Source organism: Haemaphysalis longicornis, unplaced genomic scaffold (assembly GCF_048455015.1).
Source record: "Haemaphysalis longicornis isolate Haplotype H1 unplaced genomic scaffold, Haemaphysalis longicornis Haplotype H1 scaffold_10, whole genome shotgun sequence".
In the NCBI taxonomy this organism is placed as follows: domain Eukaryota; kingdom Metazoa; phylum Arthropoda; class Arachnida; order Ixodida; family Ixodidae; genus Haemaphysalis; species Haemaphysalis longicornis.
In genome coordinates this window covers 15,955,391-15,980,254 of record NW_027526204.1, presented here as the reverse complement: position 1 = coordinate 15,980,254, position 24,864 = coordinate 15,955,391, and the positions used below count along the sequence as shown (strand labels likewise).

The following is a 24,864-nucleotide window of genomic DNA, read 5'->3' as shown; positions in this document are numbered from 1 at the left end:
TTGTTACAAATTTTTGACTTATTATTGAGGAAGGATATTTAAGTAAAACGTACAGCTTTACTTTTAACACCTTAACAAAAGAGGGCTACCCAGGCAGTCTGCATTTCATGCTACAAGTTCCAGAGACTTGGCCTTTTCTATGTAACAGTTATGCAATTAAATGCTGTGCAGTAGAAATATTGAAGCACTTTACCAAAGTTTTTCTATGAAAAGCTCTCATGCATTTGCATCTTTCTACTGGAATTCACACAAGATTTGTGGATTCTAGTGATAGAGCGGCAGGTACAATAAATTCGAGAGAAGTTTTTGGTGTGCTTTGTGCATGATTAAAATGTGCTAGTTTGTTAACACCTGACAATATCTTTCTCTTGAGCCAAATGTTTAAAAACCTATTATTCAATAGGGAAGATTACATGCCACTTTACACACATTTATAATGGCTTAATCTGTGCTTACTTTTGCTTGCATGCGCAAGGATTTGCGCATGTAAAATTTTTTGCCATGCCTTCTTTACTTTGTCGCTCAATCTGTGAATTTGGGTATGAAATGCGTGATAAATTTTCTGACACCTCATGCCTTCTCTGTTCTGTATATTGTAAGTGTGTGAAGACTCCACCTTTTTTAGACACGACTGGTTTGTTAGGTCAACCAAATGTCATTTAGCTTGTTTTTTGCACTCTTCTCACACAATTTTTTCTAATCTTACGAGTCCTTTTTTCTATCTAGAAACTTTTCCACCGACAGCAAGAAAACCCAGCCTGGAAGAAAGCTGTATTTCTGCCTGTCCCGTGAACAGTGCAACCACCGGACCACTCAAGGGGAGATGTGTGCCACCACGAAGTGCTACACCTGTACTGTTTGCAAAAAAGCCTTCCAAATGAAAAGCAGCCTGAATGCGCACATGAGGCGGCACACCGGCAAGAACCTCCATGTGTGTAGCACTTGTAATAAGAGCTTTACACGCAGATACATGTTGGTTACTCATGAAAGAGTGCACTCAGGTGAAAGGCCTTATGTGTGTAGCATCTGTCAAAAGGGTTTTGCTAGAAGAAACAGCCTTGTTCGTCATGAAAGAATGCACTCTGGCGACAAGCCATATGTGTGCAGCCTTTGTCAGAAGAGCTTTAGTTATAAAGGCAACTTAGTTGTGCATGAAAGATTGCACTCTGGCAAGAAGCCTTACGCATGCAGTATCTGTCACAAAAGCTTTCCTCAAAAAAAACACCTTGTTGAGCATGAAAGAGTGTACTCTGGTGGGAGGCACTATGTGTGTAGCTCCTGCAATAAGTGCTTTGCTTCAATACCACAATTGGCTATTCATGAAAGATCGCACCCTGCTGAGAGGACATACGTGTGTAGCATCTGTCAGAAAAGGTTTTATCACAAAAGGAACCTTGTTGCTCATGAAAGATTGCACTCAGATGAGACACCATATGTCTGTAGCATCTGTCAGAAACACTTTAAACAAAGGTCCCAACTCAGCAACCATAAAAAAGTGCATTCGAGACAATCGGTGTCTATCACTTGTGAAAAGGGCTATAACAAAAAAGCCGAACTGGTTGTACATGAAAGGTTGCATTCTCGCGAGAAGCCTTACGTGTGTAGCACCTGTCAGAAGAGCTTTAAATTCAAAGTCCACTTGATTGTACATGAAAGAGTGCACTCTGGCGAGAGGCCTTACGTGTGTAGCTTATGTCCAAGTACCTTTGCTCAACAAGCCCACCTGACTGCGCATAAGAGGTACCACTCTGGTGAGAGACCTTATAAGTGTAACACCTGCCAAAAGAGCTTTGTTGAGAAAAAAACACTTGTCAAACATGAAAGAGTGCATACCAGCAAGAAGCCCAGTTTATAATGTATCAGAAAATTTCCCAGGAAGAAAAATTTGTCAAGTTATAGGGGTGCATTGTTACAGAGAAAAAATTCTTACAAATTTACACTGGCACACATATTGTACTGTAACAGACTGAAGACTGGTGTAATAGTGGTGGGATGTGTACATTGCAAAAACTTTGCTCGCTAGCATGCCTTGGTCTTGCATAACGTGACACCAGAACAAAGGGCGCCATGTCAGCAGTATGGCCTTCAGTCTTCAAGGGACTCACCAGATTTATATTGAGTGACTTCACTTTGCTGCAACCACTGTATCAGTGTTATGAGTTTGAAACGTTATGATACAATAAATTGGCTCATTGGGAATATTCACAGACCTTTAGACAGACCCTACAAACTTGGGCGGCTACATGCACACTACCTGCCAAGCCAAAGTGTAGTACTTGTGTTACCTCTTTACCTAACTCTGTGCCACTTCCAAAACAACTTGATTAAAAAGGTATTGCATATTTGTCATGGCGTCCATTGAAAAGTCATATAAATGCATAGGTCAATTTTGCTAAATTTTAGACACCAGATAGAGTGAACGTTTCTTGATGCACATCCCTTCAGCTTATTTAAGCAGCAAGGCTGCAGTGGCTGTAGAGTTGGAGAGGACTAAAGCTTTGAAATGGTCTATCTTTGTGTCAGCTGCGAGATGCTGATTTGAGTGATGCATTGTTTTGAAGAATATCCAGTTAAAATGGTCGCCAGCCACGTAGACTTCCTAGTTAGTAAATACTCTTTTGTAATTAGTTGTGACAAGTGTGTGGCTCCCCCCGGCCCTAATCTTTACTAATCTTCGTTGGCCGCTAAGTTCAGTGGCCCCACTAGGCTCGGGGGGCAGCATTGTTTGTGGCTGGCAAATAAACACCGACGAGCACAGCCGCTCTTGGTCAGTCACCGTCACCACCAGCATGGTGCGAATCGTCACTAGGCTGGAGGGTACCCCGACCCTCCCACGTTCACGAATGTGGGCCAAATCGTGACACTGGCAACAAGGGAAGAAGCCCACGGACCAGCCGAAACCACCGAGAGCGCCGAGTCACCGCCCCCTCACGTTGGCCGCCATTACGCCATGCCACTGTACGGGAGGCTCGAGCCGTTCGAGGCTGAAGGGTCTGCCTGGCCTGTCTACGAGAAACAAGTTGGTGTGTTTATCCTGGTGAAGGACACACCCGAGGCAAAGCAGCGCAACATTTTCCTGGCCAGCTGCGGGACTCGCGTCTTCGCTCTCTTGCTAGACCTCCACAAGCCGGCCCACCTCATGACAAGTCACGGTGAGCTGCTCGCGACGCTATGCTTGCACTTCAGCCCGGCTCCATCCGCGTTAATGGAGCACTTCCACTTCGACAACTGGGGCCACCGAGGCAGACTCTCAGGCATTTCATCGCAGCGCTGCGAGGGTTAGCAAGCGGCTGCCCCTTAGCAAGCGCCTGCAGCCAAGGATGCAGGCGAGATAGCATGTGCGGCCGCCTCGTCGACAGAAGCGGCAGTGAACAAGATGGCGACACGGCATGGCAGGTGCAATCGTTGCGGTGGTGACCACCCCTCATCACAGTGCCAGTTCACACAAGCAGAGTGCTTTGCATGTGGGAGAATTGGGCACATTGCTCGGGCGTGCCGAGGGGGGCCGGCAAACAAACAGAAGCAGCAGCTGAGGGCAAGTGCGTCTTCCCCGCAAGCCCACGGCCAAGGGAACCAGCGCAAGGGTAGGCGGAGGGGACGTGCTGCAGCAGGCTCGGGTGTAACGGCTAGGCTTCACGTCGTGGCCGTAGACGCGCAACTTTTCGACATGTTGCACGCGGGCATAGTTCAGCCGTTTGTGCCACCGTACATGTTGACCGTCGAAATCTGCGGGCAACCCATTTTCATGGAGCTGGACACAGGCCAGTGTCAGTCATGGCTGGGAAAGTCTACAGGCGCACCTTCCTTGGAGTGTCCGTCGAGGCGTCGTGCTGCGCAGCTTCTCCGGACAGCTCGCCCAGGTGGAGGGAGCCCAAGTCAGCGTTCGCCTTGGCGACAAGGAGCAACTCCGCCCCTGTACTTGACCAAGGGGTCGTCACCGATGCTGCTGAGCCAGAACTGCATCCAGGTGTTTGGTGTGCGGCTGCCAGAGTACCAAGGAGCAGTACATGTGGTGGCAGACATCCCGAGCCTCGTGACCAAGTTCAAGGCCCTGTTCGAGCCCGGGGCGGGCACATTCACCAGCATGGCGGCGAGCATACATGTTCCGGAGGGATCCCATCCTCAGTTTTTTATGCCGCACACACTGCCACTTGCCCTGAAGGATGGGGTCACTCAGGAGCGGCAACATTTGCGGCGAGACGACATCCAGGTGCCCGTCAAGTCGTCAGAGTGGGCCGTTCCCATTTGTGCCAGTCCTCAAGCAAGACTGCTGAGTTAGGACCTGCAGGGACTTCAAGTTCACCATGAACCATGTCGCTACAGTCTGGAAGTACCCGGTGCCCTGTATTGAAGATATTTGGTCAGCTTTGTCTGGGGAAGAGAAGTTCACCAAGCTCAAACTCAAAGATGCATACCAGCATGCTTCTGGTCCTCCAGGAGTTGCCCCGGAAATATGTCACCATATCAACAACACTGGTACTCTTCCAGTACATGTGCTTACCGTTCGGCGTGGCCTCAGCCCCTGCCATTTTCCTGAGGGAGATGGGCAACCTGTTCAGGGGCATGAGGCACATGGCGGTGTACTTGGACGACATCCTAGTGGCCAGTACAGACGACGAGGACCACCTGGAGAACCTGCACAGCGTCCTGGCAGCTCCAGCCCCGCTGAAGCTCAAGCTGGAGAAATGCTATTTCTTGGCCCCCAGCGTTCAGTACGTAGGCCACATCATTTCCCTGGCCGGTCTGGCCCTGGCACTCCGCAAAGTTGAGGCTCTGCTCAAGGCGCCCAAGCCCCAGAACAAGAAAGCTGCAGAGCTACCTAGGACTCAACTTCTACAGGAGCTTCCTGTCGAACCTGTCATTGCATCTACAGCCGCTCCATATTTTGCTTCGAGATGGACAGCAGTGGGCCCTGAAGAAGGGACAGAACTTGGCCTTCCTGTGCAGCAAGGAGCTCATCACCAAGGCTCCGGTGCTATTGCACTTCGATCCGGCCAAGCCTGTCCTCCTGTCCATAGATGTGTTGCCGTACGGCGTGGGAGCTGTCCTGGCCCACCGGGAGAATGGCCAGGAACGCCCTGTATCGTTTGCGTCCCGTCGGCTTCATGCTGCAGAACACCGGTACAGCCAGCTGGACAAGGAAGGCCTGGCCCTCATGTTCGGGGTTGAGCGCTTCCACCTGTACCTGTGGACCACAAAGTTCAGGGCAGTCACGGACCACAAGCTGCTGCTCGGACTGCTGGGGCCTGAGAAGTCGGTTCCAGTGCAGGCGTCACATCGAGTGGTGCATTGAGCCTCGAGGCTCGCGACCTACAGCTACCAGCTGGTCTATCACCCGGGAAAGGACCTGGCACCAGCTGTTGCCCTGAGCCGACTGCCCCTGCCAGATGTGGCTGCTGCTGTTCCTGAACCTGCCAAAGTGTTCATTCTGGAGCACGCTTACCCGGAGGTACTGTCCAGATCGGCAGTGTTGCAGACGACCAGCCGAGACCCAGTCCTGTCACAGGTGGTCAAGGCGGTGTTCTGAGGGGAGCAGTTGGCGGACCGGACGTACAGCCACAAGGTCACCGAGCTCAAACTGCTGCAGAGCTTCCTGCTGTGGGGTTCCAGGGTTGTTATTCCACAGAGCCTGGGGTCCAGGGTCCTGCAGTTACTCCATGCGGGTCATGCAGGCGTGGAGAACAATAATATGGTGGCCCAGTCCCACATTTGGTGGCCTGGCCTGAACCAGGATATTGCTAGCAGGGTGTCAAACCGGAATGTTTTCGGGTTCGGGTCGGGTTCGGTCCCGGAGCACCATTCCGTTCCAGTTCGAACCAGTTCGAACGGGTTCGGAAAAAAAAAGCAGGCATGTTTTTTTCTGTAAATTTTTTTGTGTTCGGTTTTCGTTTCCTTCTCAGGTTCCCTTGGCTAAAACGAAGCCATAATGTAGGTTTCTTTGTGCAAACGTTTTGTTTTGCCAAATTAAAGCAACTCTGCAACACTTTTTTCAACTGTGTTTGAAATCTTGAATGCTTGCAGAAAGTAGTCAACTAACACATCCAGTACTTAGATCAGGGAGTCCAAAAGTCCCTCAGACAAAAAGTACTGCTCTGTCCCCATCAGATAACTTACAAACTTGCTTGAAATATTTTTCTCTTTTCCCCAGTCTTGGCGTTCTACCGCTGGAATGACGTCATTACAGAGATGTAGCGGCTATTTTCCAGCTTTCCTTAAGTTGGGACATTAAAATCAAATCCACGAAAGCGAAGCAGATACAGAAGGCGTATCTGCTGGGACGAGCAAATTACGCACTGCTGCTCTGTGCTGGCAATAGCCATAACTTTCGCAGTGCTTTCAGATGCGAAGATAAGAGTGAAAGCGTCATTCTAAAGGGCCGAAGAGTTTCTTTAACTGTAAAATGTACTGCAAAATGTTTTCTATAGTAGGTCCACAATTACAACATAAACTGAAGCGAAATGAAAAATTCGCTCGGACACATTAGACTCCGTATTTGTATGAATTTGAAAGCCCTGCTCTTTATGGCCGCAAGTTTGTTTTATTGATTTAGTTTCTTTCAATTTTATAATTTAATTTATTCTTGGATCATAGCACTGCAGTTTTATACCCCGCAGTTTTTTTCTTGAAAAAAATGGCGGACAATTACGACACTGACTAATGCGAAATTTGAGTGTAGCGCGAACTGTAGTCTTCTCGGCGACGGCGCATAGATGCTGTGTCTCAGGAAGTGATCGCGTCATCAGCTAATGCACGACGGCACGCGGTATACTTTGTCGTTATCTCGTCAGGCGTCGCCACTGTGAAGCACGTCTCGCGCGGTCACGGAAATACGCCCTCCCCCTTACACTTTCGTCATACTTTCCACCTCCGTTTTCCTGCTAGCTCTACCTTCGGTGGCGTCTTCGTTCTCTCGGTTACAACGAGACCGATGCTGAGGGACTACGCGAAACCACAGGAGCGGGTGCTTAAGGGCTGCGCTCTAACGCATGGCTCTACGTAGCCGCTGTGCAGCCATGTGATCCACTCCCTTTGCCGACAAGTGATGGGCCGCACATCGTCTCCAAATAATGCGTTCTCGCCACAATCTTCTGAAAGGCAAACACGTAGCCTCCTGACCAGTGGGCAGCACACGGGTGCCTCCCACACCTCCCCCTCGGTGCATCTTCGCCAGAATCTTCTTGTAATGGGCAGCCTCCCTGCAGACTGCCTATTGCCCCGCCCTACTATAAGCAGATGACCCGTCCATCCAGAATCGTTTTAATGCGTAGCATTCTTTGCCCACAGTCAGGACCGTGCAACACCCTTCATTTCTACAAAAATGCAGGTATAGCGGAAGTTCCACCTGTAATCGCTATAATAGCATCAATGGAGATAACTGGTCGCACGAAATTTCTGAAAATCTAAAAGAGTAATTATCGAAACTGGTGAACCATGTGACACCCTGCATTTCCACAAAAATGAAGATTTCGGGAAATTTCCACCTGTAATCGTTATGATAGTGCAAATGGAGATATTTAGTGGAACAAAATTTAGAAATGTAAAAAATAAGAGAAATGCAAAATAATTGCGGAAACTGGAGAACCATGTAACACCCTGAATTTCCACAATAAGGCAGATTTCGCGAGTTATATAGTGCAAATGAAAATAATTGGTCGAACGAAATTTTGAAAAAACTATAAAATAAGAAAAATATTAGGCAATTAAGGAAAATGGTAAACTGTATAACTGCCTGATTTTCTACAATAATGGAGATTTCGCGAATATTCTATTTGTAATTATAGCAGCGTCAATTGAGATAATTGGTCAGACAGGATTTATAAAAACCAAAAAAATTGGCAAGTACAAACTCAAACTGAGGACAAGCGGCATAGGAATGATACGCATAAGTCGATAATTCTTTGAATTTCTGCATAATTTTTTTAGTACCCTGGAGTGTCGCCATGGTACAGCATTTTGCGTCTCCGCCCCCTCCGCCCGGGCGTCTCGTGGCAGGCCACCCCTCGTCCCCAAATCACGCATCCTCGCAGGAATCGTCTGCCTGGTAGGCAGCCAGGCAGGAAGGTAGTTTACTGGCAAGCTGGTAGTCTTTATTGTGCGCAGGAGAGCCTGAGCGCCCAACATCTTTTTGGTTCCACCAAATGTCTACGCAAGCGCGCATGCACCCGTGTTTTCGCACAATGAGGCAAAAAAATTTCCATTGTAAATAAATTGGTTGGTCTGCTACGCTTTTCATGTACCCCTTGTTTCAAGGGCGCTTTAGATTTAACACGAAATCATTAGCACTGCTAGAAATCGAAAACAGTCCGGCGTCGGCGTCAACCTCCGACTGTCGAGTGTGGCTGGTGGCGTTTAAAGCGATTTCCTTCTGCTCATCTTTCATATGCCAACCTACCAGTTAGAAAAAAAACGGCTTTAATAACTCATTGGACGTCGTGTACAGGACGCCATTGGATACGGAACCACTGGAGATAGGAACTTGCTAAATGGTACTTCAGCGACAGGTGAGAGCGGTTGGGCTCTAGGAAAGATAATAGCTGAGTGAAGTCACAAGCACCAGTAAGTGTCCTTCATAGAGAGAGGGAAAATGAACTTTAAATAAATCGAGGAAAAGTTTCAGAGAGGTGTCCTCATTCAAGGGGTAGAGTCGACAGTCCTTTCTATCAAGAGAAACTGATCTTCTAGGCCGCATCTGGCCAAGGCTCTCTCCCAAATCCCAATGGAAACGTGTAGGTTGGGTGGATCTAGGGTGGACTTGTCGCATCCGCCTAATGTGTGTATGAGGTTCCTAGGCTCTCCACAGAAGCGACGAAATGGAGAGAGTTGTGTCCGGTCAAAGAGGTTATGTGTGGGAAGGTGTGTTAATCCGCAGGGCGCGGAATAATCTTTCCTTATTATTCGGTACCGATCTGTGCGGGAAGGAATACGTTCAACGGGAGAGCCTATAGTGTTAATTAATTTCCTGGTATGCATACAGGATGCATGCGCTCGGGCTCTGCTTCATCAGCGCTGGCTAAGTGGGTCAAATGTCGAGCCACGACGTTGGTGATCTTGTCTGCCGGCGATGGAGTATGAGCTGGCGCTCATACAATCCTGGCTGGTGTTGGTGGAAGTGTTGCAACATGCGATAGACCATTGGCAAAGTTGCACCACGCCTGATAAGAGTCTGTTATGAGACTGTAGCAGCATCAAAGAAGACGAAGACGACGAAGCACCACTCTGGGGCTCACTGCGCGAGCCTCGTGGCGCGAGCAGACAGTGCTCCCGGGAACTCTGAGCGTTCGGCCAGGCATACCTGCCGCTGGCCCGTCAGCTGCTGACGTGTGTCCTAATATATGTGTTGTTCTGTGGCCCGACGTTTTTATTTCCTAGTGTTGCCACACAATTGGTGACCATGGACATCGGACATGCCCAGGTAGCACAAAAGAGCTTAAAGACTTCTACTACCATGATTTTCCACGACGAAAGAAACGGCTTGTAAACATCCCCGACAATCCGATCACGCATTCGCGACGTTTCCGAGAGGTCTTAAATCACGTCTAATGTCCAGCGGGTGTTACTATTTCTAGGCGATTTATTTACTCTCTTTAAAACATCTTTGGAAATCGGTTTAGAAGTGGGATTTTACAAGAGCTGTTTAAGTCTGTTAATGTGACTTTTCAATCCGCATTTCAGATGGTTAGAAGACGTTCCGATAATTCCGGTCTAGAAAAGGGCTTCAGAAAGATGCTAAGAATCCCTTTCTTGGGATATTTAGAGCCACTTTTTAGACGCATAAAATGCGGCTTTATGAAACCTTCCTCCCTTGCCTTTCTCCTCCGCTCCCCTCCCCTGGAGGTGATGCTAGGGGCGAATGCAGCGGCTTTGCTCCATGCATTCGTAATGAAAAGGCATATGGGTCGAGAAAACCTTTTATTGAAACCATGCAATGGAGGGAAAGTACTGAGGAGAAAAATACCGTTACAACTCAAAACACAATTCGGTGAAAGCATTCTTTACTACTTCCAGAAGCATCGTTATATAAAAACATTACAGTGGTTATATGAAAGAAAGAATTCTGTGCTAATAAAACATTGAAAAAAAAGAGCAATGCAGGAAACTTGTACCAACATGTCCAGAACTCTGTACTTTCTGTACAAACAGACTTTGACAATAAAAACAAAAAGATCTATGGAACAAACTTGTAATATCAGGGACTTAACTCTGTGAACTTGCTTATGTATATGAAAGGCAAAAATGCAGCACAAATAAAACACTATACAAAAAGACATATACAAGAAACTCCCATCATGTCCACAACTTTGTACATTTGCGTATGAATATTTAAAGCGAGAATGTAGCACAAATAAAACCCTAACAAAAAATAGAAATACGATAAAATTGTACTATCAGGTCCACAACTTTGTACATTTGTTTTTAAGCTTAAACAGTAAGATGAAAAGACAACTTGTTCTACAAAAAATCACAGCCACTTAGGAACGTGAAAGAACTGAACTTAGTTAATCTGAATGATCACATCGTAAAAATGTATCACAAATTGGCTAAGCAAAATACCAGTGATCAACTGGACCCAGCAATGTTCGTTTATCTGTATATCACGTAGTAAAAAATGTATCACAAAATGACTAGGCAAAAGACGAGTGATATCACCAAATTACTAGGCAGAATACCAGTGATCACCTGACCCAGCAATGTTAAAAGCATTTTTCCAAATAAAAAGGCACGTGCAGCATCATCATCAGGAGTGAACATATCTTAAATGCAAAAGTTTTTCATCAGTGTGCACAGCTTGAAAAACAAAACTGCACTTTTTCTAAACAAATAAAAAGCCATGTGCAGGACAATTAAAAAAACATCGCCAGTGGGAGTGAACATATCTTAAATGCGAAAGCTTTTCATCACTACGCATGGCTCGTACATGTTTGAAAAAAAAATTTAAACAAAAAGCCATGTGCAGTAACTAGCATATGACCAGAAGTATTGAACATTGTATAAATGCCAAAGCTTTTTATCACTATGTATGGTCCACACATGCTTGGAAAAAAAGGAAAAAAAGCCCTCAAGCACCACAACAGATAATGGGGTCCTCTTCGCTGCACTGATGAGGGGCGCATCCTTTGTGTGACCTTTCTGTCGACGACAGTAAACGCCTCCAATGTTTCACGAGTCCGAAGTTGCCTTTCCTGTTTCTTGCTCTTCTCTTAGCTGTGCGGTCTTGGTTGCACCTCCAGCTGTCCAGGTTGTCTGGATGAGCTGCAGAAAAAATCAATAAAAATCTCTAGATGTTTAACCCATTTAAAATACCTTGTTTTGTGTTAGTACAGTGTTGCTCTTACGTTCGCGCCTTCGCATTCTTTAGCCAGACCATGATGATTGTTTTCATTTCTGCATCTGTGGCTCCTCGTGTTTGCACATTTGCTCTCACGGCCTCTGAAAAGGCATTGTAGACACAAGCAAATATCAGAGAACATCACTTTTTACTGCCTACTGTACGTGGCCACATAAATTTAACTAAACTGAGAAGTTGCAATAAGATAGTAAGTTAAACCAAGGCAAGCTGAAGCAGCAAGCATGGTGCTATTGCATGTAACACTGCAGGCTTGAGAGCCCGAAAAGGAGTTGACTAACTATTGCCTAACCTCTGACTAGGCGGCACAACCGAAGACTTGAGAAGCTTTGTTTGTTTTTTCCGGCCAGAGAAGCTGAAGGTCGCCGCCAATTCATCTTCCAATAGGAATCGCAACTGCCAACAGTTATGCCACCCAGGCCTGCAAGTCGCTTGATCTGAAAATAAACAGCAAGTGAGACGGGAATTTCACCAGGCTGCGTTCAAGGTCCTTGTTCTCCTGCAGGCTGTCCTCGAGTCTTCCTAAATCTTCAGCACACCTCAGGGGGAGAACTACACTCGTTCGTGTTCAGTTGGGGCCTCTCGCATCATTGGTTCAGAAGATGCAAAATCTGCTCATTTTGCTGCCAAATGTAAGCAAGCTCCTTCATGATGAGCTTCCTGTCAGCTGCATTGGTAAAACAATACAAAGACGTGCAATGCAGACGAGTTGCAGATGTACGGAGAGGGGCAGCTACTTTATGTTTTATGGCCTAGGTCCCGCTCAAGTGAAACAGCCCAAACATATCGGCATAAATGACAGCACAACTCTGCTCCCAGCTACCTTAAACAAGGACACAGCAGTGCATATTCAGTGCCACTGTAGACATAGAGAGTTCAACTTTTAGGCGCGGAGGCTATGACTCAGCTGTGAAAGAAAATTCCACTACTGGCCTTAGACAAGCAGTAACACATTACAGTTCATCCTCTACCCAAGAACATGCATCACACACTTCACCAAGGTCAACGTCTCAATCAGAGCCAAGCCCATCTACGGGCATATGGCCAACACCACACCGCATAAATGGATGCAAGTCCGTACCTCACCCAGTCTCGGCACCTAAAAGTGGCGCCTACACGAGATAACATCACCACTTGCACCTCCCTTAACACCCCTCCTCTTGAGTCGAAGAACTCACTATTGCTCTGCAATCACCCAAACTACGTCACCAATTATACTCACGGACTCCCAGGCTGCCTGTTGTAGCTTCTTGTTGGGTAAAGTGGTCCCAACAACCCTCCAGCTACTGAGCCACCCTAAACCCACTCAAACATTGGCTTTGTTTGAATTCTAGATCATTCCTCACTGGTGGGCAGCAGCTATGCCTACCAGCAGGCCAACAGCCTTTCTTGCCAGGCTACTGAGGGTGATTTGCACACACCCCCCTTGGTCGCCTTCCAAGACATCAGACAGCATTACCATGCTCTTAGGCAATCCCTCTCACTCCTCATTCTAACCCACTCAAACACGAAGAAACTACTCTTTGCAAAATTCACACAAACACTTTCCGTCACCTGACCTGGTCCCACCACCTTTATCAAGCTAGCTACCCCTTAGAATGTAAACTTCGTTCTCAACAGAGCCCTAACCCCCTTCGTCATCAGATGGGCTCACAACCCAACCCTCCCACCTCTTTCCTTTTCCCCTTCCCGAGATTTGGGTGAACCTGACAACCAGCACTGACCTGGACGCCCAAAAACTACTGGTCATCAGGGCAGAGACCCCCACGTTGTCCCTTAAGCTCCTGGACTGAGGAACCAAATCCATTTCTCTCCAAAAATTAAGTCCTTTCCTACCTCCAACATACCCACTGCAAGTACAATGCTGCAAGAACTCCCAGCGTGGCCAGGTTAAATAGAATGCTGGTTAGATAGAAATAGAAAGACTACAAGACAGCGAAATTAAGGCAGACAACAGCTGCATTATGGTGCATATGAAGTGATGTGGATTCATGTGCTATGATTAGATGATAAAACCCAAACTGAGCACATGAAATTTTGTGGTGACAACGCCATGCTGCAGAACATAGCCTGTGGGTTTTATATCTACTGCTACTAATTTGAATGCATTTTATGTTCTATGTTTTCAGCAGTGGTTACAATGTTGCCAGTCATGCAGTCACCACTTTTACCAGTATCACACAATTAAAAGCACCCCACAACCATCGAGTAAAATAGTAAATTATGAAGCACAAAACCTTTAACAGAATTTGTAAACACCATAGTTCTACAACTGCTACCATTACAATTAGCTGGAGTTCATAATGGCCACCTGATCCATACTAACTAATGTATTTCCATTGCTTTGAAAGACAAAACTACCCTTTCTATACGTACAATGCAACATTAAACTTTGATATATCCATGCAAAAGTTTCAGCCTGTTGGCACCCTTACTGTGACCTTGCTGACAGCCAAGGTGCGAACTGCAGACAGCGGGCCCATGTGTGGATGTCTCCGGAACCGCTGGCAGCACTGTTGACAGTCTCCTAGAAAAACGAATTTACACATAGCATTACCCTAACACAATCAACCAAGCAAGGAGATTATTCTAGCATTCTATAAGTGTCGTGGTGAACACCTACGTGTCAGGCTTTACATAAAATTCGCCTCAAACAATGGAACGAATTGAATACCTAGCGGGCAGCAGTGGTTGCAACACTTGCATTGTTTGGCTTTTATACCTGCACAAATGATAGTGCACTTAGTTGAGGCGAGTTAACGCATCACAGCAGAAAAAGTACCCAGCCTGAACAGAAGTGGCCAGCGTGCTTTGCATAGACAATAATCTTTCTGGTTCAAGGGTAGTCCTGAAAAGCCAGATACGTTGCCAACTGGTTCAACTCGCACACCAACATTTCAAAGCATTATTAAATGATTCAACTCACATATCATACATAGGTGCTCCAGAGTAAAGACCATGTAATGTGCTTGGCCTGCCAAAAAAAGAATAATTAAATCTATTACCTAAAAACAGACACAAAACACACATGTCTCCAGTCCGTTCTCCAGATCTATAGTACCCAGCATCTAGTCCCACGCTTCTGAAAGGAAAGAGAACATTTTAGGGTAAAACATTCCGGTAGCCTTACAATACAAGTTTAAAAAAACAGAAATGCTCGAACAAATAGTCTTATTTGAGGGGCCAAAACACAAAATACAAGTTTGGTTCATTAAAAATACGGCTTTTTCTTGATAACAATGATACCAACCCTGCCATAAACTTCAAACAAATAATGGAAACTAAGAAAAAGATTCAGCTGTGGAGACATCTTGATTACGTCACAGAATCTCATTTGTGCGGATGGCGCCGGCCGCCCAGGGCCACCGCCAACAAACATGGCTGGCCAGTAGCAGTGGGGAGTCTATAGTTAATACCACAAGCTAGGCGCAGCACTGTGGAGGCTAAATTTTTGTCAACAGCCCGCACCCTCAGGGCACCTAACTCACCACGAAGGAGAAGCGCCAAAAGGCACCGGGGCCTACCCGAGAGGGGAGAAGGGAATGTCCTGTCAGGACCCCCTTCGCGGTGGGTTAGGTGCCCTCAGTGGGCGCTCTGTTGACAACAAAGTAGCCTACACAGTGCTGCATTTAGCTGGTGGTATGAACTATATTTCTACTTATTCTTATGCACAGAGTTCTTTGGGAGGTAAACAGGAGGTGACAGAAACCCACACTCGGTACGGTCCTGCACTCAGTAGGTACGCCACCCAGACAACACCAAACATCCTAAGGACATCCCAAAAAAGGCCCTAAATCCCATGTCCCAAACAGCACAGCCTATGGGCATCCCTGGGACTTCCGCACTGGGAGTGTCCTAAAATGTCCACGAATGGCTGTGATTGGGATGTATGCGGAAGCGCATGCGTGCTTTTTGTTGATGGCTTTGTTGATTCGGTCAGCCCAATGTTTTGTTTTTGTGCATAGATGAATAAAACGCATAGGAGCGTGTAATGCGCGTGAAGGACGTACAGCCGTAAAGCAAATGCCTCGCGTACCCGCAGGTAGCGCGTGATTGTTACAACAAGTGCTTCAGCGAAAGGCTAGTACACTGATTAAACTGTAGGCGGCCGATGAGGCGGAGCGGCCGAGCCCACGTTTATTGCGGTTGCGCTGGCTGCGCCATGGTCGGAATCGAGCGAGTAGAACCAGAGTGCCGTTCCCCAGGGGGGCCGGGTGCCGAGGGTCGCGTGTCCCTCCGAGCCAGCTGACCAATCTGTTGATGATGATGGTGGCACTGAAGACGATGATGATAGTGGCGCTACAGGGCTCCCCCCCTAGCGCGTAGCGCGTTATGAGAAATGTGTGAAAACTATGTACAGTTATGCACAACACCGGTGATCAGTAATATTTGTCCGCGGTGAATGTCCTTACACTGTACTGGTCGGTCCAGGGAGGGCGTTCGGTGTGTTCATGTCTCTCGGGGGGCCTTGCCTGGGAATGGCGCAGAGGTCGCCGGCAGCAACGGGCGTCTGGCGGTGCGTAAACTGCCAGGGGCGGCCAGAGGTACAAGAGATGTCCCATGCAGCTTGAGTGCGCTGTCTTCTCCATGAAGCAAGCCAATGAGCCGGGAGAACACTGCGTACAAGTGTAGGATGGCTCCATCGCGTAGGCAGCTTTGTCGTTGCACGGAGCACGATAACGTGTGCGGCGGAAGCGGCGCACTTCACGTCGCTGTCCGGCACGTGTAGGGTGGTGCAGAGACTGCGTTCGCGGCCCGTATCGATGGCACCAGTCTCGCGCGAGTCGCTTGTGGGTCCGACGGTGGCCGGGAATAGGAAGGGTAGTCAAACGTGCGCGCTGAGCATACTGGCTAAATCGGCGTGTACGTATCCTTGTTGGGCGTCGTCCGAGTGCCGACGAGGAAAGGCGTTTGCGCGGTGATTGTTTTTGGCGTCGCCTACGACGTCGCCTGCGGAGGCGAAGCTGGACTGCAGGAATGACTGCTAAATCCAAGCTCGAGCCGGCGAAAAGGGCGTCTTGGGCACATGTACTGAGGTGCCGCCCTTGCGATAGTATGCCGACGTCCGTACGTGGCGCTGTTGGGAACGCCCTTGGCTCGAGGTCACTTGAGGTAGTGGTGCCTGTGCCGGCAAGCGAATGTGCCGCTGGAGGTGAAACCCCGTTGGAGTCTACCCCGGGTTTAGATGACGGTTGTGTAGGCGACTGAGGCGGAAGGGAGGTCGCCGCCACGGTAGTGGGTGGCTCACCGGTGCCTGCGCGTAGGGTGGTAGCAGCGGGCGTGGCGGGCAGTGGTCGGGGGCGCCTGTGAGGTCGTTGGCCACCAGTCGTCTCGTGGAAGGTGCGGCTGGGAGCTCGAGATACGCGCCCATGATCGCAGACCTGTCACCTAGTGAGGGTTCGGGTACATGGGCCGAGGGCGGTGTCGAAGGAGGATTGATGGTGGTAACGGCACCAGGTTCTGCCGCGATTGTCGTCTGCCGGGTTTTCAGTCCGTAGTGGCTGAGCACATTGTCTTTTAAGTTGTTATACGCACTGGGTCCTGGGGTCGGCAGCTGAATCTGCTCAAGGAGGTCGGCAGGCAGCTTCTGTAGTGCCACGAGGTAACTGATTTCCGAGGACCAGATGTCATTTACATAGAAATGGCTCTCTAGGATGACGAACCATGAGGCGTGGTTTGAGATGGAGTCAAACGGAATAAGGCCGGGCAGCTCTGGAAGGGCGATGGACGTTCGTCGCGTGCCGTTGTCCGCATTGTAGCTGGGGAAGCAGCGGTGCGATTCCATGGCGAAGGCGCGCTAGCCCGGGTCACCAAATTGTAGGCGGCCGATGAGGCGGAGCGGCCGAGCCCACGTTTATTGCGGTTGCGCTGGCTGCGCCATGGTCGGAATCGAGCGAGTAGAACCAGAGTGCCGTTCCCCAGGGGTGCCGGGTGCCGAGGGTCGCGTGTCCCTCCGAGCCAGCTGACCAATCTGTTGATGATGATGGTGGCACTGAAGACGATGATGATAGTGGCGCTACAAAACCAACTGAAAACGCTGCTTTTGAGCACGGCAACTTTCTAAGAGAGGAAAGAACCGTCCCGCTCAGATGGCCTGCTGCTTGGTTCTGGGTCTGCCTTGTTGCCATTTTATTTCGTATTTATGTACAATATTTCAAACTATAAGTTAAAAACTAAAATTTATATTTTATTTCAATTATATCTCAATACATTTTTAAAGCTTCGTTGTTATTCTACACTATTAGAGACGTCTGTGAGCTTTTTACGAAACTGATTCAGCCGATTCAGCCATCGCAGTTTTATAAACATGGCCGCCCGCGGAATGAAATGTGCGCCGTGCTCCCGTGCTGCTGGAACGTCATTTCACAAGGTAACTATTGCAAGTCGTTTATATGTACCACTCAGTGTTTAAACCCTTCCAATCCCCTCTTGTGTTTTGTGCATGATTTCTTGCTCTGTGGTCGAAGGTGGGTGCTCAGTGCGGAAACGGTCGAAAGGCTTCTCCCCGGGGTGGCGGGAGAAGTTGCAACGCTTGCTGCACTGTTTCGCGTCGCTCAACTTGTTTTGTACCTCTAGCTGTTGATTATTTTACATGACTTTATCATGCAACTAGTGTAGAAGGGGCATCACTGCAACAGATAAAAAAAACGCCGCAGATGCCGGAAAGCCGAGCAAGAACAACTCTAGACAAAGCGACATTATTGGGCCTCAATAGTTTGACTAACTAAAACTTTTCGCGTAGCTTAGTTCCTGGTTCTAGGCCTCAATCATCAGTCCCGCGCTACCCGGAACGAAATCACTCATTTCTCGCATGTATTTAGATAAAACCACGTCTCGGGTTTTGTCAACGCGTGAGACAGTCCAGTGACAGCCCTTAATACTGACTGCGTTTTTTTCAGAAATGATAGAGCGGCATAGCGCAGGCATTATGCGTTATAATTTACGCGCTGAAGATTTTTCACTGAGTAGCATGTCAGTGTGTGATGTGCTCAGTTTACTCAGCTCGCGTGATCGCCTGCCCTTGTATGTGCTAATGACTATACTTCAGTATAAATGTGGCTTGCTGCTGTAACTTTGCGGCCGTTTGTAGATGGGCATGTTGGCAACTACACAACCTCCATAGCAAAGAGAATTCCGGCAAACTATGCAACAAATGGCAACGTGATCTGGGCCGCTTTGAATACCCAGCTCTGGGCCACTTTGACGACTGTTTTAAAGAAGGGCACTGTGGGGGTAGTTGTGCATCATGTTTAAATGGCTGCGAAGACTGACTTCACAGTGCGGTTACTCTTAAAAAGCCTTAACAATTTTTTATGAGCGGTAAACACAACCTTTCACTCATTTTGTTTGTAATCTTTCTCAAATTGCACGATATGCTCTGAATATAGGTATTGCAGTCAGTCTTTACTGCCAAGCAGCTATATTTCTTTTTTTTTCAGGTTCCTGTAGCCTCTTGTCGGCAAGCAGACACTCAGAGATGAGTTAGCAGTTTTTACAGGCAGCTTTAAACCTGGTGGGCATTACCAGAAAACTGCGACACCCATGTCTAGTGTCGTCCTTGTTATTGTTACTCTGTTATATTTCATTGTGCTTTGCACCATTGGATCCCAGGGAAGAATAATGGAATGGCGCATTTGACAAACGTTTAATGGTAAATGGCTGCAGTAGCTTGCGTGTGTGTGATGCGTAGTGCCAACAAGCATGATTGTAAGAGCCAGTTCAAAATCTCTTGACTGAAAATTGTTTAGGAAAACTTTCATTTACATCTGAAGCAGGTGAAATGTTTGGGCAATCACGGAATGTAAAGGTCATGTCCATGAAGCAGAAATAAATTGATCGTTCATAAATCAAAATGGCAAAATTTCTATCACACATCAAATTTCTGCGCAAAACAACCCACAAGCTCCTCAAGGTTTCGCGTGGCAGCGGGCTACTTTAGTGTTGTGAGTTCTGGCCGCGAGGTTTATTTTGACTGTAGCGCAATCACGAGAGCATGTATCAGGAAGGGCATTGTGAGAGATCAGCGAAGCTCAGCTTGTACTCGTAAGCATGCCGTTTTACCCATGATGTGAAATCACCATGGGTAAATGTTTATCTGTACACTTCGGTAATGCTCGAGTTGTGTTTCCTTACTGGCAGTGTTCAAGCTAGCCGCTGTCTGCACTGTTCATTGAATTCATTACAAGTTGTTTTCTAAATTACGTGCAGGCAGATTCATGGGCCATGGAAAGCCTCCCCAGCCACATGGAACTCCAAAGGATAAGAAGACAGCAACACGGTTCTGACATGCTGCAGAAAGAGCTGCGGCACACTGGAAAACCCTTGGAGCTCCAATGCAGTGACTGCCAAGGAATGATATGAAAGTCGTTTAATCTCATTTTCTTTTTCTTGATTGCTCATGTATATTTTCCTGACACTAATCTAAACTGTTTTTTTGTGTGTGTGGTAAGCTACTACGTGGTAAAAAAACTACGGAATTCAGGGCATCATGCCAGAATAAGGTGCATGGCAACCAGTACTCCCTCGGGGTGTGGTTCTCCATTTGGACGTTTGTATTGTCTCTGCTGTGTGTCAACTAACACCACATACATGGCTAATGTACTATTACAAAGTGCAGCCGGTCAAGTTTTGAGTGAAATCAATATTATCTATTTTATTGCATGAGAGACAAATTCAAATTTATAACTCGAGAAATCTTATTTTGCTTCACTTGCCTCTGTATTTTCGAAGTTATAGGAAACAATTCAACAGAAATTGGATAGATTGCTGTGCATTCATAATACATACCAATTAGTGGCTGCATGATGGAATTCAATTGGTTTCCAAATTTCTTCATATTTCTGCAAAAAAAGTCTAAAAAGGGAAATTCTCTACTTGATATTTATATGACTCAGTGCAGAGCAGTGATAGTTTTTTGTACATGTTGGCCGTAGACTGATTTTTTTTTTGCCGTCAAAATTTGGCTGCATTTGGAATTTTTTAATTGCCAAGGTTAAAATGTCGCAGTATACATCCTTCATCGGTCCCACATTTTCAACGCTAACTCATAAGTATGCATGCACATATATTTCCACATTTAGACCTCGGTACGTAAAATGGTAACAAAATGCAGCCAAATTTTAAAGGTAGGAAAATATGCATACAGCCAACACGTGCAAAGTGTTATTCTTCTGCTCTAAGCCATGTAATGTTACCTGTTCATCAATTTTCTTCTGGTAGCTTTTATTTGCCTTTTAGCAGACAGGTGAAAACCTATTTGGCTGAGAACAAATTTGTCGTCATGTGGCCAATTGGCATGTCTTTTAAGCACACAGCAAATGTCCTCCCTTTGCGTTGAATAGTTTTACATAATTCTTTTCGAATGTAGGTACATGTGATCCAAAATTTTATTTTATAATTTTGAAATTGTGAGCTTTTTTTTCATTTGCAGTAGATTTTAAAACTAGTATTTTATATCAATCAGAACTAGATCAGCTGGCCTTTCGAATGATTTCTGTGTGTGTGGTGCAAAGCGATGCCTTACGGTAGCCCAGTATTGTTCAAAAGTGGCCGCGCGGCCTGAGGGAGTGTGACTGCCACATTAAAGGGCCATGCAGACAAAATACAAGCTTGTTTTCTTTGAAAGATTTGGGGTTTTGTAGTACCCTTTGCACGTCTCGGGCAGCAAATGATGCTTTATTCGCCAAGAAATTAATCAGTTCAAGTTAAAATTTTGATTCTTCCGCCAAATCGTGTGTTTTGTGACATCTGCCTTGACATCACAAGGAAGGGTCTTCAAGCTAATTTCAAGTGCGCCGTCCTGCCTGCAGCGGACTGCGGAGCCTTGTTTACCATCAATCCTCTTAAATATCGCCACCTTTGCTTTGTTTTTGACTGTATTTGCACCTGGCTTGGTTTTATTACGGTAGGTACTAATTGCTTCGTGAAACATGGGGTACGTCTACAATTAGGGTCATGTAAGACAATGTCGCTTACACCGATCGGCCAGTGTTGTCTGAGACAACCCCAAAGCGCCGCAGTGCTGTGCTGCTATAACAAGCATAGTGTGCGCAGCAGTTAACGGCAATACGCACTGGTTCTTCTTTTGTAACTTCCATTGTTTCACCCCACCATTCTTACTGCTATAAAATGAATATGCATTACACTTAAGCGAAAATAGCTTATTCTGCAAGCTTATAAGCCCTGCCTAACTTGCGTTTGCTTTTGCTAGCCTCAGCCAATCGCACGGCTGTGTGTATGGTGTCATGTGTCCTAGTGTGGGAAGTGAGCTAGTGGGTCGCATGACAATTCCCTTTTTAATTATGTAGCTTATTTGAGCAACGTTTACATTTTAAGGGGTCATGGAGACAAAGGTCAATTCTGGTTCCTTCAAAAGATTGCCTCGGTAGAATCAGGCTGACACCACTTTTAACATAAACTTCACTCAAATAAGCTACATAATTAGGAAAAAAGGAAATGGCCATGCGACCCACTAGCTCATTTACCGCAGCAGAACCTATGATGTTATATGCCGAGCTGTGCGATTGGCTGAGGCCGGCGAACGCGAATTAGGCAGAGTTCATAAGCATGCCCAAAGGTCTATTTTCATTTAAATTTAGGGAAGTGGAAGTTAGGAAAGAAAACGTAAACATTGAAGTACCTCTGCATACTGCTGTTGGTACTGCACGCACTATGCTTCGTTTAGACGCATAGCACTGCGGGGCTTTGGAATTATCTCGGACAACACTGGCTAACTGACGCAAGCGACGGTGTCTTACGTGACCATATTTGTCGAGCGAGCACCATGTTTCACAAAATGATTACTTTCTCCATGAATAAAAACAAGCCAGGTTTAAATACGGTCACAAACAAACCAAAAACATAAAACTGCTTTCCATAATGTGGTGGCGCCATCTAGGTCAACTAACAGTAAGCAAGTCTCCGCTCCACACCAACTTTAGCTGAAAGACCTGCTCTTATGATATCACTGCAAAGCAAACGTCATTCAAACACACGTTTGAAAATAAAAATTTTAGCTTAAATTGATTAATTTTGCAGTGAACAAAGTATCGTTTGCTTCTGGACAAGCACTGGGGGCACTATAGAACACGAAATCTTTCGAATAAAACAAACTTGTATTTTGTCTTCATGGCCCCTTTAAAGTCATGTCAAAATGTTTCTATCGAGGCAATCTTTCTATTGAACCAAACTTGTGTTTTGTCTGCACGGCCCTTTTAGTGGTTTTCAGTAACTTTCTGTGCACTAATGTGCTTTTCCTGTGTCGTGAAGCATGTTTCACCTTTTGGTATTTCATAAAGTACAGCACTTTCTGACCTTATTCTTTATGCCATAAATAGCTTAAAAATTAGGCTCACCCTATTTTGTAAATGAATTATTCAGGTGCATGGCACATTTCTGATGTAAAAGAGAAGAGACGATTCTTATCTTTCTGTACATAACTCGTGCTACCTTTAGAAATTTTTCATGTGAAATTTCACTTCTGCTTCAGCTAGTCAGATTTATTGTCGAAAACAGAAGTAAAGTCATGCATCAAGTTATAAAGAACTTTTGTTTGTGGTATTAAAAGTGTATGGTGTACCTTTAAGACTTTAGTGCTGCTTGATTTTGCCACTGATTTCTGTTTTGTACGAAATTCGTCGAATAAAATGGTTTTGCAAGGTTTTGCAGAGTTCTAATTGTGCACTTGAGTGGAGGAAAAGCTCCATTGCAATGGAATGTTGAGCTATAACCACAAGCATTAATAAAACGTGTCCTGAAAAGGACCTACGAGCACCTTTTTGGAACATCCCAAAAATTTCCTTTCTTTGTTCTAAATGGGATGTCAGACCTCCCAGCAAAGTCCTAGTCTCGGACATCCCAGCGAGGTCTTTTTTTGTATCACTTGGGATGTTTTTGGAACTTAAGTGGGATGTCCCTGGGAGTTCCCAAACTCCCAGGTGGGACATCCCTAGCACTTACCTAGGATGTATGTGCGTTGTCTGGGCATGAATGGCCCCAGTTACTGCACCCAATTTTAGGAACTGCAATTTAAAGAGCACTGGAAAAAATGAGTTCTACGCATTAGGCAATGTTTTAAAGGACACTGAAGACAACCAACAAGTTAGTTTCAGAGAAATCGCTAATCAAACAATGCATTTCAATTCCTCATTTCCCTTGCAAGGATTCGATGACACAAATGGCCAGGGGTTGTTTGAGTCATGATAAACCGGAAGCATGGGAGGCAGCGGTGATGTACAGCAGTACTCAAGCAAATGAATACAAGACTACCACGTACTATGCGGCTTCGTCCGTTCAGGTCAAATCAGTCGTGATTTCCTGAAATTTCAAGCCCTTTGCTGTTCATGATAACTATGTGAAATGTTTCTCCATTGGATGTGCTTTCACGTTTGATGCTCTGTTGAAAACGAGCATATAAGCTGCATGAAAGTTTGAACCATCCACTCGTGTGCACAGCTCCATCACCCACTGCTTGCACAGCACCGCGCCTATGTACAAGGAGTAGGCATTTCCTATGGCCAAAAGAAATACACGTAAGGATATGGCATAGCCATGTTCTCAGTGAGCTAAACTATCAATCTACAGCAACTCGTATTTTGCCTTCAGTTTTCCTTTACCTCTACATTGATTTGACTGTGTACTGTTCTGTGTGCTGCAAGTGTGCTATTTACCAATCAGGCAAACACTTGCCGGTCCAACATACCTTGGAGGCCCAATGCGACGGAGCAGAGGTTCTGCTTGAGTTGGTGCAATACTACAGTGGTAGCCTGCAGCTTGCTGCACACGCGGAAGGAGGACACTGAAAAGTATAGGTAATATAGATAAACTAAAAGAGTAGCACTTGCATTCATAACTTTGGAAGGGCAGATACCTGTTGAAGCTCGTGCTTGCCACATAGGATTCAGGCACTGGTGTAGCAGGGGTTCTCGAACATGAGAAGTGAGGTTTTATGCACCGCAAGTACAACTGGGCTATCCGGTGCACAGCAGTCAAGTTCTACAGAATAATTTCCACAACGCCAATGTTTTGGAATGCCTTCATACTACATATTGTTACGTGATGGCAGAAGGAATGAGGCGAACCATGGAGGATGATGACGCGATCTATTTACAGTACGAGATGACCTATTTACATTACTGACAAGGCACCTTTTGCAGAGCGTTTGCTCAGGCTGCACGCCCCACACACAGCTCTTCTTTGTCGTTCTTCATCGGGCCTACAGCGGCGCATACCCTACTGCGCCCTTCTTCGTCTCCTCGTGACAATATTGTCACGGGCTCCGTTCCTTGGCTCCTTACTATAAACGGAACCAGTGTCCAACCCCGCTTGCGGGTATACGCCCTCTGGGATGAGAAGAAGACGACGCTCGCTGATGTTCGTGTGCGTTCAGTTCCTGGGACATCGCAGCTGCCTTGTCTGCCTTCGCTATCCCGTCTATTTTTGTAATTAGACTACCTGAATACATCTCCTTCGTTGCCCCTTCACAATATGAAGGCACACTCCATGAAAACACTATAAGTTCA

The 24,864-nt window shown here is 46.4% G+C and overlaps 4 protein-coding genes across 6 annotated transcripts in view; 3 read left to right on the top strand and 1 right to left on the bottom strand.

Moving 5' to 3' along the window:
- LOC144158238 (uncharacterized) overlaps window positions 1-2,347 on the top strand; it is a 29,209-nt gene extending 26,862 nt beyond the window's left edge. For all 3 annotated transcript variants that reach the window (XM_077688968.1, XM_077688966.1, XM_077688967.1), the window contains one exon: window positions 727-2,347. Coding sequence is in view for 2 of the 3 variants with exons in the window: in XM_077688966.1 (XP_077545092.1) it covers window positions 727-1,855 (1,129 nt within the window). In the remaining variant the exon portion in view is untranslated. The remainder of the gene's footprint in view (window positions 1-726) is intronic.
- Window positions 1-24,864, top strand: part of LOC144158244 (uncharacterized) — a gene marked incomplete in the record, with an annotated part of 583,448 nt that overhangs the window by 416,814 nt on the left and 141,770 nt on the right.
- Window positions 1-24,864, bottom strand: part of LOC144158241 (uncharacterized) — a 200,119-nt gene that overhangs the window by 56,285 nt on the left and 118,970 nt on the right. The window lies entirely within an intron of this gene.
- The window catches only part of LOC144158240 (uncharacterized), a 185,152-nt gene that overhangs the window by 94,076 nt on the left and 66,212 nt on the right, over window positions 1-24,864 (top strand). The window lies entirely within an intron of this gene.